Genomic DNA, 18,696 nt, shown 5'->3' with positions numbered 1-18,696 from the left:
TTTACTAAAAAGGAATGGCTTCAATAAAATACACCCAACCAGAAGCACTCCTCAACATCTACAAATACACTGAACAGGGGTATTTTAAGATACCTTTGTTTTGCTCACCCACCTACTACTGTTCTGATGTCCCACAGCTAAATGCCAATTAATAAAACTGGTTATGAAGTCTAAAGCTATTTAAAACAGCAACACAGAAAGGCCTGGTAGTCGTAAGGAACTAAAAATAGCATGCCCTTCTCCACAAAAAGAGTGACAGCAATGTGTAAACTGATCACGAGGAGAATCTCGCGCAGAGAAAATCAAGATGTAGTGCATCAAAACTGCACCATGTCAAGTCATTTACAAATACTAATAGAAAAGAGTATAGCAAATTATTAACTATTTCTGCAAGATTTGTGAATAAAGACTGAGCAGTTTATGGCAAAGGAAATTCAAGTCATCTACATCCAATAGACTGAAGGAACATTATCCTGTCCTGCTATAAAAATATGTTTCTCACTGAAGGTCTGTAACTATTTTTATACACCTGTTCTTACTTTTTTTGAGGAATTCTGGCATTTACAGGACTGAGGCACGTAGCTGGAAACTACAGTAAATTAAGCCAGTCTCCTTGTGCACAAAACAACAACAAAACCATTCTTTTAACAATTTTCTTAAAACCCCTTACATGAAAAAAAAAAGGTCGATTAGTGGCTGGACAGAATACCTCATTCAGTAGCAGAGATTTAAGTAGAAAAGTGCATTTTATATACACAATGTCCCACAGTGCATATACCTTTCCCTTTCTGCTATGCTCTTCCAAATTTTTCATCTGAAAGCCCTTTCATGAATAATTTGAATGAATTGTTTGAAGCTTGTAACCCAAAGTAGACTCATTCTAACAATAAGAAGGTTTTCAGCCCACACAGAGGAAAATTCCAGAGACTGTGTATCAATGAGTCAAGCTATTTCTTCAGGCTGCTTTTGTTCAGATTCGTTTCATCCTGAATTCTGCAAGACAACTTATTTCACATTTAGTAGTCTCTTGGCTGAAAAGTCTGCCATTTTTGAGTGCCCTACAACATAGCCAAGCACAAGTCCCACCAGCAGAGATATCACGTTGTCTCCTGTGGAAAGGCATTGAAAAAGAAACGTGCATCACTTGGGGACTATCCAAACTCTTCCCGAAACAAAACAATATACATGTCCCTCCCCCACAAAACCCATCAGCTTAACCCATGCAAGCACTAAAAAGATTTTAGAAATTCTACTTCAATTATTATTTCTTTGAAAGGGCACAGTAAGCAATATCCTATCCTTATTTATTTTGTGTAACTGTTGGCCAGCAATATCTACTGCTAGTGCAACACTGGAATTACTCCACAAATTGAAAGCCAAGGGGGTCTCCTGCAAAAGGCAGCTTTGGCATTTAATGTATTTTCTCAATTTTAAAGTTTCTACTGTATCCTTTTTAAAGGATCCACCCAGACCTCCCATTTCTCTCTAAACTATCAAGTAGAAATCCTGTAATATCAACAGATCTGTGGAGAACAGATATTTACAATATCTTCAGAAAATATATAGAAGAAACCTGGGAAACTACCAAGAAGTATCTAAAGAGCAAGCAGAATTAGACACAAGGTAGAATCTGGTCTCTGTTCTACTTCCAAAGTCTCCAGCTGTGAACTCCAGTACTCCCCACTGAGGGAGCAGAGCTGGTTTCTGGTAAGCTAAAGTATAAGCAGAAACAGGCAAAGATTTCTAAAACTTTCATGACAGTTTAACACAGACACATTTCAAAATGTGACACACTTTTACAGGAGAAGGCAATGGCACCACAGCACTGAAAGTGCTTCCTGTGGCTACCTAGGAATTGGGGTTTCTTGATTTGGTTGGATTAGTCTGGGGTTTGGTTTTGTAAAGATTGTTCCGTTGAGGAAATTTTAAAGATAACTTTCCAAGTATTAAAGAAATTAAAATAGCGTTGCAAATTCCCTGCAGAGGAAAGGCTGAATTAATGCAATCAGAGAGACCGAGTCTGACAAGTAAAGCTACTGCACGAATAGTTACTCATAGTCCGGGGCTTCATTTCCTCTCTTCAGAGCTGTCTGTAACTGTTGGGCCAAAGGAAAGGTATTAATTAGCAAAAGCACACCACAGATTCCGAATTACAGCTGAATTACAGCTCCCTCTGGCACCTCCCCCGCTAAGGCACAGCAGGACTGGATGCTCAATATCCATTCAGGTCTTCTCTAGCACAGAGAGGTAGGACAGAGCCGCTCCTGAAACGCCTCCCAAGCACAGCCTCTGCAATTCAGAGTCACTCCTGCCCTCCAAGACTTGAGTTACAAAACTTGTGGTCTGGTTAAGTACGGAATAAATCTCACATTGATCAGAGAAGGTGAAGGGATGACCCAATGACCGAGCGCATCACTGGAGCAAGACGGCGCGCTCCCACCTCAGCCTCAGAAAACGCTAAAATTGAGGATGGCTGGTTTCAAACGGGGACAGGAGGCAGGAGCCCGCTCTGGGAGCGGCCCGGGGCAGGGAGCTGGGCTGGCTGGGCTCCGTGTCCAGGCACGGCACGGCACGGCCAGGATTGCCCCTGGCTCGGGCACCTCCGTGAGCCTCCCCAGGCATCGCCTTCCCAGGCATCGCCTCTGGACCGCTCAGTGCGGGCTCCTGGCTCCTCTCCCCATCTGAAACCAGCCGTCCCCAATTTTAGCACTTGCATCATGCAATACTTCACAGCCAGAGGACACAAACGAAAGCGGGTCCCGAGAGAGAGGCGAAGAGGGCACACAGAAACACGCACGGCGGGGACACGGCACGGCTGCCCCGCTCCGCGCTCCGGCGGGATGGAAGGGCAGAGGGAGGACGAGGGCGATGGGCACCAGCCCGCTGAAGGCCGGAGGGGACAGAAACCCTCAGCAAGCCGAGAGACACACGGCAGCAGCGCGGCCCCGTACGAGGAGCGCTCACCGGCAGTGGGAGGCAGCGGAGGGGCGCGGCGCGGAGACACCCCCCCAGTCCCCAGCACGGGCACCGGCAGCCGGTCTCCCCTGCCCGCACTCACCCGGTGCCGCCGTCGATCACGCAGGGCGGCAGGCAGCTCGCCATGCTGCGGGGCCGGCACTGCGGGCCCTACGCCACCATCCGGGCGGCCGCCGGCTCCCCCGGCGCGGGCTCCATGCGGGCGGGCCCGCAGCGGCCGCCGCCAGCGCCGCCCCCCGCGCCTGCGCCGCCGCCCGCGCCCGGGCCGCCATGTCGGGTCAGGGCCCTGCCGCGGGCGCGGCGTGAGGGAGAAGCCGGTGCGCGGCTGTGTCTGTAGGGGAGAGCCGTGCTCGGGGCTGGGTGATGGATTCGGCACTGCATAGTCAGTGTAGTTGGGAAGGAGCTCGAACGTCCTCGAGTCCAGCCTACCTCCCAGCACGAGCAGAGCACGTCCAGTCTTTTCTAAAACATCTTCAGGGATGGTGGCTCCTCCACCTGCCTGGGTTGCTCATTGCGAACTGAACTCCCATTCCCCAAAATGGACATCTCTGTATTATGAACACTGTGCTCAGCACAAATCCCAACCAGCCACTGGACACTGTAAAGAAAATAACCCCAGCTAAAGCCAACACTTTCCACTCGTTACTCAGCACCACTGACATCGTGCACAGCTCCCACACTCACTCTCCTGCTTGTGAGAACACTCCTTCACCCATGTCAACCAGGGCCCCTGCTGGTTTTCATGAGCTTAAAATCTTAAGTTAGATATTAAAAAATTTAGGTTGGATATTAGGTATTAATATTAGAGTGTTCTTCACCCAGTGGGTGGTTGGGTGCTGAACATGGTCCCCAGGAAAGTGGTCACAGCACCAGCCTGACAGCTTAAGAAATGTTTGGGAAACGCTCTCAGGCATGTGGCGTGTCTCTTGGGTATGTCCTGTACAAATCCAGGAGTTTGACTTGATGATTCTTGTGAATCCCTTCCAGCTCAGGATATTTTGTGGTTCTTCCAAGCCACACAGGATGGCAAAGGTTACAATGCATGTTGCAGGGAGAATAAAAGGTTCACCACCCTCCAGCAAGTGCTGCACATGCTGCTGCCCCTCAGAGCAAGACCTGCCTCGGTTCACGTCTCAGTGAAGGTGGGGTTTGCCCACGGAAAAAACACCAACGTGGAACCAATCACTTGTAAAAACACAAAACACTCTTTCTTTGGGTGCAGGTGGCTGCCCTTCAGCCCACAGATCCTCCAGGTCAGCCCACAATACCATGTAATGGTGCACTTGGGCACTTCAAACAAAAAAACCAAAAAAATAGGCTGCAACAAACATCACCTGCAAAGTTGTTGACACCAAATTTGCATTTGGGATAATGATGTGTGACTCAGCCCTGGTCACACTGCGAGTGCGTGGTGATGCCAGAAATAGCTCCTCCAGATGCCTTGGCCTGAGCATGAACTACAGAGCAAGCGTGTTTCCCATGAGGGGGCACTTTCCTATCCCCCACTCCCAGCTCCACATGACTTTACCAGCAGCTCATGCTGACTGAAGGCATGTGGAAGAAAATTAATGAGATGCATGCTCTGGTCCTCATACCCAATGTTGGTGTGATGGCTATAGACTGTGCATATGTCCTGGGGGGGTTGTTCTGCTGTTTGCCACAAACTGAGCACACTCGCTCAACATATTTGTTCGCTCTGTTCCCCTTGGAGATTTTGGAAGATACAGAGCATGATGGAAGGGAGCCCAATTTGCTTGTTGGATGGGCTCCCTTATCGGTGGGTTGATATGTTCAGTGAAATGTTCAGACTCTAATAAGTACCTCCAGAGCTGGGGATTGGAGCGTGATGGAAATTGTCTGCCCCCCCTCGTCTGGCCAGTGAAATCAAGCAGCACATGGAAGGCGCTGCTTTAGCATCCAACAGATAAAAGAAAGAATATGCTTTGACTTTCCTGGCCAAAATTTCCCCTCTCCCATGCTGTTGCACAATATGCTGCACTGGGCTCAGAGAATATTTGCTCGTATGCTATATGGGCACATCACCATAAACTTTCTTATACTTCTCAACTTTCATTTCATTTTATTTTTTTTAAAGAAGCTGCTTGCTGTTACAGCTGAGGAGAGAGAGCACCTCATCTGGAAAGGGGTATTGCAATAGCTCACGTGCAGCTTACAGGCTCTCTGTGGACATTCAATTTGCAAACAGCTGCAGAGGTTTCAAACATTTGTGCCCTGCTCTTCTCTTTTCAAGCTGTTTATAGAGTCCCTTGGGCATTGATTACTACCCAGGTAGCTCTCCCAGCTGTTTGAGTGCTCCCTAACCCACTTCAAGCAGAATCAGTGAGTTCAAACAATTTAAATAGGAGCCATACACTAACTGTGTTGATTGTGCCTGAAGTGGGTTAGGGAGCACCCAAGCAAGTTGCTTTGTTAGCAGAAGTGAGGGGAGGGGTTAAAACATAGTAACATCTTAAACTGTTTCAGGAGAGGACATCTGTCTGTAGTTTAAATAACTAGAGACAAGAGACAAGTCCATGGAGTACCTGGAACAGAAACTGTGCCATGAAAGTGTGATGACAAATGCCAGCTGATGGTCTTAGAGCAGTGGGAAGTGTGAAAACATTCATTCATCCTGGTGGTGTATTAGAAACCCAGTATGTAATGATTATTTGAATGGAAATAACTACTAGTTTCTCAGGTAGAATAGGAAGAATGAGACACCTGATCTAAGACATAGGGAATGATAGATTCTTCCAAATCCATCATCATGCAGTGTTTGGAGGATACCCTGGCCTCTCTCTTGGAACACAGCCCTTGTAATTGTCATTTCATGCTTTAAGCCCATTATCTCCTTCTGCTCTCAACACTGTATAGGTCACTGCAGTTGCTGAGTTTAAGCTGTGCTGGGAGGGAAATGGACACCCAAGGAGGTCTCAGTTTGGATCTCTGTAGTGCCTGCCACAAGTTACATAATTTAAGCTTTGCTGTCTTATGTTGGTTTGTCTACACCCCTTTTCACCACAGCATCCAAATGCCTTCCAGGAATGTGTTAAGTGATGTGGCTAAATATCTGCCACTCTTTCATTTCAGGCTCAAAGGCAGAACTGTGTAGGCAGGAGAGGGTTGGGGGTTTACTTTTTATTTTAGGGGTTTTATCTTAAAGTGTTGATGTTACTGTATGTTTACAACGAAGAAAGTAACCTAGGGAGTAGAAGGTGGTGTAGCTTTGATAAGCCTTTACTCTCATGAGAATTTATTCAGCACTAACAGAGCAGGTCCCAAGAAACTCAGATAACTTTGAAAATGCACATCTGCACTCAGATGGGAGAAGGGGGTGCTTGTGGTGCTTTGTGTGAAGATGAACTGCACTTTGTGTTCTAGATTGTGCCTCTCCAAAGGTAATAGTGCCATACCCAGCTACATCATGTGGCTGTTTCAGAGGAGGGTAATGGAAACCCAGCTTTGGTTACATCTGTAATCTGCCAGGAGGAGACAGGGGATCTTAAACAAAGCAGATGCACAAGATTAGTGGCAGCTCAGAGTCCAGGGCCATCACCAAATGAATTAGCAGGTTAACCCATAGTGTTTGCATACCCTCAAAGAAATGAGACTACAAAAAAGGTTTTCTTTGTTTACATAACCTCTCCCCTGCTTGAGATCGCTTCAGTCAGCTTTTCCTTTGCTGAGCTGCTCTGTGAAAGGACTCTGCTGTCTCACTGATACTGATAACACCTAAGATCTGCTGAAGGACTGTGCTGCTGGCACTGTTGGTCTTCACATTGCCCAAACAAAGTCCCTGCATGTTCCTGGTAAATTCTAGTTGAACGGATTAGTTGTCAGGGTGTATATCTTCTTGTTTGGGGGCCATTTTCATAGAGGCCCCGAGAACATTCTCCTGCACTTCTACCTCCTCCCAGAGAGGTCACCAATGTCTTGAATTGTGTAACTTGAGAGTGAGGAAACACTACCACATGTCCCCTGAAGTTTCTGTGCTGTCCATGCTTCATCCAAAATGATATGTTTTGGGCTATTTTTAAAATTACTTTCAAATCTAAAATTTCAATCTTTAGATACATGTCCAGTCAGCATTCTTTCTTTAAACTTTGATTTTTGATGTGGAGAACTGCTATCATATCATATTCAGTGAATTACTTTTGAGTTAGAGAAGCTGTCCCCTCTGATTTTGTTCATCCTACCAGCCAAAACCAGTGCTGACATCTCAGTCACAAATACAGGATTGAATTCCCACCTTGTTCTCTAACTATCAGAAGTGATGACAGCAAAAAAGACTCACTTCAGAAGCTCAGCAAGAAGCAGCACAAAAACCAGGTCTTTAATCCCTTGATCTTCATAAACTTGAGGCTGGTTTGAGAGCAGCTGTTACACAGTTGTCATCGTACAATCACTTAGGAAAGGTCACCAAGTAATGATGTTCATACACCAGCAATCCCAGTGTTGTTCCATCACTAGAAAGTAAATGGATGGAGAAGCTAAACCTTCCCCTTGGCTGCAAAGCCCCCCAAAAAGAGCAGTAACACAGTGTGAACTGTTCATACAAAGATGTATCTGTAAAGCACACTTTAGCTTATTGCATATTAATACCTGTGCACAGCTATTTCTAGGACCATTCTTCAGCAGGGTACTTCAGTCCACCTGCAATTTAAAGTACCTGAGTACTCCCACTGAAAACAACAGAACCATCCATGTCCCTGAAGTTATATGTCCTTTAAATAAGTCTGCAAATCAAGGCCTTTAATTCCTGCCAACCAGACCTTAATATACTGTGGCAAAAAACTACAAGCTGCTTGTGCAAACAGTCTAAAAAAGAACTTGCTGTCTTCAAATTATATCAGGGTCTTATGATACAAGACAAGTTAAAGAGGGTTTGGTTGATGGGGGACAGAGATGCATTTTGCAGAATAAGTGTCTTATTTCTGAGTGTCTTTCCTAGCTGTGTATCTCACTGTTGTGTGATCCCTTGTGTGCTTCATAGATCCATGGGGGAACATTGCCATTACTGGCACCTGTCTCTTCAAAAGAAGTTTTTGTCTCCCAGCTAAAAATTTTTCAGCGGTTCTCAGGTTTCTAAAACATCTCCTGTGTCTGCTTTTTCTGTGCTAGTGTTGAACAGAATCAGAATCCAATACTCCTGTTGATATTGTACTACCAGCCATGATATAATCAACTACTTCCTACCTTCCTCTTTCTATAAGCCACTCTAGATTTACTATTGGTGTGTATTTTCTTAAATTTTGCACAGTGACTTCCTACCTCCCTTTCCTGAATGGCCACTGTTAATTTAGATCTACTCAGAAACGTTTTGGGTTCTATCTAATCTATTTTCTATTTATACCACATTCATCACCATGGTAGCTGAATGCCTTGGAAAGTGCCTTTGAGGTAGAGACTATGCAAAGCTTATTTTAAACCATTCTGATTCTTTGCCTTTAAAATTGAATTCTCTCAACTTCGTCTCAATCTTACCCCAGCTAAGAAATTGCCCTTTTGCACTTTGCAAGGAGCTGTCTGTAATTTGAAGCCAGTCCAACACCTGGCTTCAATTCCAACACCCAGTGTTAACTGGGAATATCAGCTGCAGCAACTCTCAGCTAGGGAAATAATACACTTATATTTCTCATATTCAAAGAGAAATGTTATAGAACATATAGAACATTCATAATTAATTAAAGCAGCAGTTCCTCAAATGTGAGCAAAACCAGGAGACTTGCAGTAAACTCATGATCACTTTCACCTATATTAACTTGTCCATCTACCTCAAAATCTGATTATTGCCTGTACAGTCTAAGTCTGCATATTGAGGTGTGTGTATATATATATATATATATATGTATAATGACATAACTGTGTCACATGGTTTTAAAACAGAACACCCAGTTTTGTTCCATAAACTCAGTTCTGTGTACTTTGTGATGCTGCACCATGAAATTTGCAAAAAAATTGCAGCTCTAATTTTGAAAAGAGTACACCAGAAGCCATATTTTTACATCAGGGGATTTTACACCTGCACTACTGAAGAATTCTGGCAAACAACAGAAGGTCTAGCCAGTACCTAGGGAAGGTCTGAACTACTCCGTTCATCCTATCTTGCTTAACATTCCCAGCAATACACTTGTGAATTGTAAATTTAAGAAAAAATAAGTCTGCCATATTGAACATGGAAATAGCACAGAGTCAGTTGTGTTTGTCAAGTTTTTATAGTAATTGTAGTGTTCACTTTCAAATTCCTCATTTGGGTTTTCAGTTTGGTTTTCTTAGGAAAACGTTTATATTATCTGATAGTTTCTTCCCTCCCTCCAACAAACTCACTGGGCAATTTCAACCAAACTTGAGTCAGGGATAGAGGCCTGAAAGATTTTCAGGAGTTGTGTGAAGAAAAATGATGAGAATCTTACAGGGAAAGGCCAATATCACCCTCACAGAAAGATTTTAGCATCAGCACAGCTCTATTATTAGACAACAACAAAATAACAAATTACCCTGGCAGAGGCAACTTCCCAGGTGCCACTGTCTAAAGGACAATTTGCTTATTTTGCCTGAAATAGCTACAGAAACCCAGCAGAAAGGCACAGAACGCAGCAACACAGTGACGAATTTGTCACTGTTGGAGCATGTATGGCCACTCAAATAAAAACCACCAAGACAGAGAGAGATTTAAGTTAATGCAGGGGTACTCCAGGGTCCAAACAATAACCCAGAAATATAGAATGTGCCATTATATTCTATAACAATATAGAAGCACTCCTGCTCTGAGAAGTGTGTCACCCATATGTGTGTGCTGAACCTCCTGTCCAATGGTTCCATCCTTAAATAAAATCTCCTGCAAGCTGAACTGAGCCTCTGTTACTCTAGATTGACAGCTGCACATCTTGTCTCATGCACTGAACGGAATATTTTCTCCTATTACTGGCTGAGTCATTAAAATACCATTCAGATAACTTTTATGCAATGTGGTTTTTATCAATATCAAACCTGCTCAAGTTTCATGGTTTGCTAAGTTTCCCATGACATGTTCATAAAGCGTAGATGTGTTTGTCACAACGATGCCATCTGAAACCTCCTCTGAGGCCCAGAAGACCTGATGGTAATAGAGAAGTGATTTCTTCATCCAGCCCATGAAGCAAACAAGAGATCACAATAATCTGATGAGACGATATCCTTCAGCCCAGCCTACCTCTGCAGACATGTCAGTAGACTCGTTTGGACAAGCAGTTTGTTGTTTGTTTTCTTTTAAAATACATCAAATGAGTCCACACATCAACAAAGCAACAACATATTTTTCCAGTTACTAAAAGCATTTGTTAATCAGCCAAACCACAGATACAGTGAAGCCTCTTTGTGATGAAGTCTTTGGTTCTCGAAGTCACCACAGCACTGTCACACACAACACAAACATCGTTTTGATCTAATCAGGCTTTAAGAAAACATTTATTGTAGCTGAATACAGCTGTTCAAAAATCACAGACATCCAAACTGCATGTGACAGGATCAGCCCCAGAGGCACAAAACGGAGCCTGACCAAGCTTTGCTGCAGGAGTAGGGCACTAGCTGGTCTGAAGCACCATTAAAAGCAACATGCCATTCCTCATCTCCTAAACCCCTGCTATTTAGACCAACCATCTCTCTGAGTCTGTGTGTAACTTTCCTAAGCAGCAGAACTATTTTTAAAAAAGCTTTTGAGGAAAAACTTGTGAATTTTTCAGGTTGCAACAAGTCACACACCAGAAGGGCTCTGAGACTGGTACTGGCATACAGTGATTGGAGGTGGAAACCCAGCCTTCCACAGAGGCCAGGGGCTAATTCTCTTCAGTTACATGAAAATCCTGGGATATTCATTCTGCCAACAGTGAAATGGGCTGCTTCATTCTCCAAGGCCTTCCCACAAAAATATTCTCAAAAAATTGAGCTAGACCTTACTGCTAACTCCATACTTAACTTTATTGAGCATTTGCATATTAAAATTCCCCAGAATCTCTAGTTGGACTTAACTCACTGACAGTATTCATCCATTTAGCAGTAAAAATGCTGAGTGTGAGGTGTTGTTTTGATTCTAAGCTCACAGGTCCAACATCCAACAGCTGTCACACACTGTAAAGTGCTCAAACCTGTGGTAATTGTCCATTGATTTACACCTTTTTTTCCTTTTCTACCTCAAGCACCATCAAGGTTTGTGCAAGCCTCGGCATTTTAAAGTTATATAAGCTCAGTCACTTTCAAAACTTATTATTTCCCTATATAATATATCAAGGGAAACCCATCTTCCCAAAGCAGTATTTTCATCTTCTCCTATATGGAAAAAGATAATTTTCTTCAAATATTTTGCTGCTGCTTCCCCCTCAGCTCCTGTGTCTCCACTCATACCTCCCTGCATCCAGCTCCACTTGTTTTGGGGGCACTGAAATATCTATCAACCAGCAGATAAACCAGGCTTTTTCCACAAAGTATGGAATTTTGCTAATGCATAACAAAATGTTTTGATACTGCTGCTGTACAGAGGCAACCCCCATGTCCCGAGTCTCCCTATCATGGCATCAGCGTTTGCGAAAACAAAGACTTTCAAGTCTGTGGACACCTGGTTTCACACACCACCTTCACGTACACCATAGTGCAACAGGTCTGTTCTGCAACTGGAAATAAAAATACAATTGCAGCACCTGTAAACATACGCAAAGCATTGCTAATCTTTGTATCTCAGCCACGGGCAGCAGTGACGGCGCGGAGGGGGCTGGGGGTGATTAACAGAGTGGGTGGCGCTTGCATTGATCTCCTCACCCTGCCTGTTGCCCAAGCAAAGTAGATCAAAGTTAAATTAAATGTTCTTACCCACACTACAAGCAGACCCCCCAGCTGAGGCAGACATGCATGGCCACCATGCCATAAATCCTTGCATATCAGATTTCCTCTTGCCTGTACTCCCACTCTGAGAAAGGCTTGTAGCAACTCTTCAGAGCAGCTAAGGAAGAGGTAGTTCTTTGGGACATGTGTGGGTGCCATGCCTTTCCTCAGCTGGTTTTGTTTTGTTGTTTGTGCGGAGGTTTTTTTGCATAAAAAACTGTCATTACAGCAGCTCAGGCTATCATACCATGAGGTTCAAAGTAAGAAAGACTATCAGCAGATGCAAGCAGTGAGGTAAAGATTCAGTACTAATAGTCTTAAAGCCTGACAAGAGGAAAGTGGGAATCACATACTGACAAAATAAGCAGATGCAATCAAGCAGCTGCACCCTTTACAATAGAGCAAGTTTTTATCTTATCTATTCATTGCAGATGCACTATTACTTTTCCACTTAGCCAGACACTGTGGCTCCCTCAGGAAAGGTATGGAATTGGCCTGAAAAAAATAGGAAAGAAAAATGGTCATACTGTTTGAAAAATGTACCTGGTTCACAGTTTTGTAGATGAAATATGAGATTCTAATGTAATTCAGGAGCTGAGAGTTCCATAGACTGAGGCAATAAAGATTATCCAGCAGTCACAGTCTGCCGGGCACACTGCAGGGACACAGTCACTGCATCATCACTTTGTGAACCCTTACTTACTGCTTAATGATAATATCATGGGTCTCTGTACCACACCCCAGACACCAGCATTTCTGCTGGGATTTGAAAAAAGCAAAATACAAGGGGCTTGATAGCCAGAAGGTCAGATCCTCCCCATTTACATTACCAGCAAATCAGCCAGCTTGGAGAACTCCAAATAGTGATTCTGGCCACTTATTGCAGTACCAAATAACTCCCACAGGAACTTATTGTACACATAAACATGTGTGTGTGTGTGTGTGTGTGTGTGTGTGTGTTTATACATCGATATCAACTTTTGTCATCACTTTGGAATAAAGTTTACCTGAGGTCTGAAAAACAAGAAACATAGTGAGCCCTTAAAGGCTGCCTCATAATTTTGCTTTCTGCAAAGCTCCCTGGAAAATAGTAAAATAAAACATGATTTTAGTATATCCAAGTGATCCTTACACAGGAGTTCTCTGCTGAACACAGATGGAGATCACAACTCAGTCTGTGCAGCACACTCCCGGGATATAAAAAATCTGAGTCTTTTACTCTTCTTTCCCACAGCTCCCATTTCTCTAGCAAGATCTTCCAGCCATTGGAATAGAAACTGCTCAGCCCCACTCCTGTGCATCTCCCATAACAGCTGGCTCACTGAGCTGAGGACAACATTCACTGGGCCACTGAGAAGCTAAGCATCAATCTGACTCCTTAATTATGGGCACCTCCAGAAGGCAGGAATCTGGTTCCCACTCAGTGACTGCTTGTATTTTTCCATTTCAGAGTCCACCTATCATTACCTACCTTCTTAGAGCTCAGTATTCTTGATCTGCAAGGGACAGAGACACCCCCAGGCAGTCCCAAGTCAGGCATCTGGTCTCAGACACATCTTCATCTCATCATCTATCCCAGGAGCTTCTTCCTCAGCCCACAGGCTTCATCATCCCATAGATTCATTACAAACAAAAGGAGAGTTACTGCCTTCAGCACACTGACATGGCCTCTGAGCTATCTGTCTTCACTTGGAATCACTGCCTGATGGCCAGGAATTAGTTTTGAAGCATTATTTCACTTTAACCTAATGCCTGAAGCTACTGGGTATATCAAGTGTTTGGTTGTGTTTTCAAAAGCACTTGTGCAACCTCAGATCCCCAGAGTAACTTTCAAACTGACTCATGGAAAACACTCTACAGCCTCCAGTTATCTCCAGAGGACAAGAGGTGAGTAAGACTGAAAAACAAAGGAGGTAAGAAGATATATATAAATAGATATACACAATGATAATGTGTACACAATGATAACATTTAACAACACAAGAAAAATTCATAGAAAGATATTTTTCAAATTACATAACCTGTTAAGTTTTGGAGTACAGATGCAAAACTTCTTGATATAACCAAAGATATATTTGCCTTTCAGTAGAGGATTCTCTAATGGTCCAGTGGTTTCTCTTATCAGTGCTTTGAACTAAATGATAGTTCCTCTCTTTGGAGGTAGGGAGATTCAAACCATGAAGAGCTTCACTAGTTAAAAACTTTTATTTTAAACTGAAATATATGTCAAAGTAGAACATAGATCTTGACTGTCACTTGACAGTTTCTTCTAAATTCCCCTTTGATGCCCAGTTTGGCACCCAGCACTTGTGAACAGGTTATTTCCTCCCCATCCTCATCAAGCAAACTGCCACAGGGCTGTCTTGTCTCCTTGCAGGTGGCAGGAAGAAGTCATCACAAAAAGGAAATCCTATCATAGCCTGATGAGCAATATTTTGAGCAGCTTTGTCTGCTAAAGGCGTCCCTGCTCCTACATTGTTTCTCCTTGTACCTCCTAGGTTGCTGCAAATAAATTAGAGCAGGGAGCTGAGCTAGATAACCCCCCACCTCTTCTTTTTCAGCCAGAGTTTTTTTAAGTCAGATTAGCTCTCCCTTTGCACTTCACCACATGCCCAAATGCTTGTGCCAGAGTAGCAGAAGGAGGAGTAAGAGAGTGGGAAGAAGTGGCTGGAAGTAGGAGGAGGTGAGGGAGCAGAAGGGACTTCTTCAGCTCTGAGGCCTGCAGCCTAAAAAAAATAACTCCCTCACTGGGATCAAGTACTCCTGGGGTGCCCTTGGGAGGATGGATGTGCTCAGTCCCTGAAGTGCTTCACTTGATGAATCTTCATGTACTGGCAAACACCTAATTTACTGTAATGGAGATCTGCCACTGAACACATATTCCAGCGGGGACATTACCTGCGACAGACACAGGGTTTCAGGCAATCACTGCCAACATCTCCCTCAGTGTGTTGGCCTTTGGGCTTTTGTGTCTCCAGCCTTGTCTGAGGGCACAGAACAGATTCCCACCTAGAGCAATGCCATAAGCAGGCGTTCTGTGCCTCGGATTTCACACAGCCCACAGCGCAATCACAGAACCTGCAAGCAGCTCGATTATATTTAGAATCCCACATTGTCATTACTTTCATCCTTCAAAACGGAGGTGGGGGGAAATAAAGAGCAGAGGCAGATGAGGAATGCACAGCTGGAGAACGTCAGCAGGCATGGAGGCACTGGCAGGGCCTGGTCACCTCCTGTTTAACTGAGAGGGAGTGGGCGAGCCTGAGAAAAGGAAAATGGGCATTTATTTCTCCTGTGGTCAACACCTGGCTGCCCCTGCAAAGACAGTGCTCTGGTAATCCTCCAAGCATCGTTTTCTGTGCCAAGTCACTGAGGGATGAGTGGGTGGTGGGAAAGGACACAAGTGAAAGAGCTGCCAGTGAGGAGGGGAGCACATGGCAGCTACCTGGACTGAAATATCCCACAGGCAAAGCACAACATGCCATAAGGACAAAAGGGACTGAAAATAAAAGGTGATAAAATGAAAAAAAGAAGGCAGTGGCACATTTCATTTAGCCATATAGAGGTCAGTGCATGGTCATATGTAAGCAGAGATGCTTGTAATTAACGATTTAATTTTTTTTTGCTAATTCTCTTGGATGTGAAGTGGGATTTTTTTCCAAGACAGGATTCCAAGAGAAAGAGGGTAATGAAGATACAGATAAAGTTTGAATTCTACCTACAAAAGATACTTCCACAATCACTCAAACTTATCAGCAGTGTTTCCTGTTCATTCTTCAGGCCCCTCATTTATGTCTGTGTTAAAGCATGAGCAGAGTTGCTTCCAAGGGAAGCAAACTGACCTATTTGTGTTTCCTTTTACTGCTCCTAGGGCAGCTTTATCTAACTTCTCAGAGGCACCTCATCTCTTGATAGCATGGAGAGCACTTGCTCCTGCAGCTGTAATAATGGGTAAAATCAACCAAATTATGCCTTATTTTTTTTTTTTATCTCCATGCTACTCTTTACATTAATTTGTGGGGTTGGGGATTACTTTAATGAAGCCTTTGGCCTGTTGAGGCTTTGCCAATGGTAAGAGGGAAAAGAGAATAGAGAGAATTATTCTGGCTATTTTATTTTATTTTTGAAGGAACTATTAGGTTCACTTTAGAAGAGCAGACAAACACAGCAGTCTGCTGAAGCCTCCAGATTATGGGGTAAGAAGAGTTTTTTTTGGCTCCCACAGCTCTGTTACTTTGTTCCTGTTATCCTTAATTTCAGAAAAAAACCCAGCAATATTAGGGGCTGTCATGTTCAATTAGAAGCTGTGGTTTTAATTTTAGAGTCCTAACCATATCAGCCCCCATTTCCCCTCTGTTGCAAACCAGCCCCATTCTTTCCTAGTCCTTTGCTCTCAGCATCCTCAGCACCTGTCAGACCAGTGATTCCACTGAAGTGATGCACAAATTTTGCAGATGTTTCCATGTCCCATTCTCCTTCTACAAATGCATCCTGAGAAACAGATTTTCCAGTTACCATAGACACAGACAAGTCTCTTAGAAATCCAAGACCTTTTTTTTTTTTTGGTGTGAGTTGTCAGAAAGCCTGCTCTTATTGCTCTTATTGCAGTAATTTTTAATATTTCAGTAAACTTCTGAAATGTCTGCTGGACATGGAGAGATTCTCAGAAATCCATGGTCAAGGGCTGTGCAGCTCCCACAAGTCTGCTACTGCTTCCCAGCTTTCCAAGTTGTCCTAGATCATCTCCTTTGTTATTGAGCATCTCTTTAATCAATCCAAACAAGTGTCTGCATGCAGGTCTTTGGGGGAAGCACTGTAACACACTTGTTGCTGCTGTAGCTATGTGTGAAATCATTCTTGGTGAAATTCTGCTGCCATCAGAGGATTTATCCAGAAATCATTTTAGCCTATGGATCTATCACAGTTCCCTCACAAATCAAAGGGTAGAAATGCCCTGTGTTGGGTCAGGCACACAAACCATTTTGGGTCACTTCCAGGTGATCCTGGCAACAGGGTATTTTCTTCTGGACACTTCATTGCATCCTTCAGAATTTCAGACTTTGTTTTTGAGACTAAATCTCACAAAGGATAAATTAATTTCTGAGATTTAACAGTGCTTTGAGGTATCCCTACAACTGTAGTCACTTTTTGCCAACTTAAATACAGAAGCGTGGCCTGGCTTCTCTCACTTCTGGTTTCATGATGCCATCTCTGCACCAGGGAATTGAGCACCAAAACTGGGCTACCAAGCTTCCTCTCAGCTCCATCAGGTCCCAGCAGCATTGCAAGGCTGACCTGGCTCAGTGCACGACCACCAGCACAGCCCAAAGGAGACAGCAAGGACCTGCAGCCCACAGAGGGTTCACATCTTCCAGGAGCAGCTTGAGTTTATGTGGTTTTAAAGCCATCAGGCAATTGCAACCTCAGCCTGCACACTGAAAATTTCAAATTACTCAGCTAATTTAAGATTTAGTGAAGTGCTTAATGTTTCAAATGAACACTGTTCACTGATGCACTGATTGTCACGGGTTGTGGCAGTGAAAGAGGTGAACATGTTTTCATGATCTACATAAGCTGAGAAAGTATGTCAGAAAACCCCATTTGAAGAGAAAGGAGGTTATCACACACTTTTCCCTCCAGAGACTGTTGTTACCAAATAGCAGATTTAACTTTTTTCCCCAACGTTTCTATAAGAGGAACTCTTTTTGTAACCGATCCCTCAGCAAGTTTGTTGCAACATGCATCATCAGAAGATTCAGGCCATCACTGCTTATGTGAGTACACAGAACATACAGTTCATGGGAAAAAAATGTGATTTATATATTTTTTAATATACTTAATTAGAATTATTTAACATATTTAGAATTATTTAATATATTTATTTAGAACTACTTATTGCAGCTGTATTTGAATGCTGCCTTACAAATTTGCTGCTTCAGTGAACATTCCTGTCAGCAGTTTATTGTGAAGGCATGTGCAGAAAATCGAGCATTGAGATAGGTATGATCACAAGCAAAGTGAACATATATAAAAATTAGAGAAATGCAACTTATCCCAAAGTGAATTTTTGCAGTGGTGTCAGGACACAATGCATATAGGAAAACAAAACACAGGATAATGTTCCCAGGCCACAACAAGCTGTCTAACCTAACAGAATATTAGATGGCTATTTTCTTTAACAACCAGTGGGAGGAGGTTTCCCATCCTAGGGGAGTTTCAGTATTTCAAAACCCAAAGAGCAAAGTCTTGTACTCTAATTCACCAGTGAGCTGAGCTAACAAGAACATTTTTTAAATCCTTCACTTTAACTACGGCCTCCTTTCTTTCAAATATCTTACTGTATTTAATGTTAAGATCAGAAAAAATGTTTCATGGGGCAGCTTTCACACTTGAATTGTTAACCTATGATGTCTCAGCACTTCCAAAACACTTCTACCTGGAGATTTTGAAGATGAGATATCCATTCAGCCTGTTTTTATTCAGCCAAGAGAGTCCACAAGAGAATTTTTGTTTTCTGCCAGACTTTATTCTCTGATAGGAGAACTACAGATTGTTAAACTGTTGGCTGACTCAATTCTATGTTGATCCCATGACCATCTTCCATCCTCGTGACAGAAGAGCTACAAGCATGCCAGGGTGCAGGATGTCCTCTGCAACTCTCCACATGTGCAACTTCACAGCAGGTAATCCCAGCTGCCTTACACAAGAGACTCTCTGAGGCTGATGTAACATCCATCATGGATAATGCAGCTTTCCTCAGTACCAGGAGACTGAAAAGGTTCTGAAAAAGCCATTGCAAAGCCATCTTTGATCCATAGCCAAGGACAAAGATGTCCAGGTTGCACAGATTGGAACTTCTGAGAAACT

The 18,696-nt window shown here is 43.4% G+C and overlaps 1 protein-coding gene across 2 annotated transcripts in view; it reads right to left on the bottom strand.

Annotated features, from left to right (window-relative positions):
• Window positions 1-18,696, bottom strand: part of ACTR3B (actin related protein 3B) — a 103,473-nt gene that overhangs the window by 24,663 nt on the left and 60,114 nt on the right. The window contains exon 1 of one of the 2 annotated variants that reach the window (XM_054273850.1): window positions 3,059-3,181. The exons of the other annotated variant lie outside the window; for it this stretch is intronic. Coding sequence (XP_054129825.1) covers window positions 3,059-3,102 — 44 coding nt within the window. The 5' untranslated portion in view covers window positions 3,103-3,181. Of the gene's footprint in view, window positions 1-3,058; window positions 3,182-18,696 lie in introns of those variants that run through there. 2 annotated transcript variants of the gene reach the window in all.

The sequence above is a fragment of the Melozone crissalis genome, unplaced genomic scaffold (genome assembly GCF_028551555.1).
Source record: "Melozone crissalis strain CALT ecotype California unplaced genomic scaffold, PUWL_Pcris_2 ptg000016l_1, whole genome shotgun sequence".
NCBI lineage: Eukaryota > Metazoa > Chordata > Aves > Passeriformes > Passerellidae > Melozone > Melozone crissalis.
Note: the sequence above shows the minus strand (reverse complement) of the source record. Positions and strands in the feature narration are given on the sequence as shown.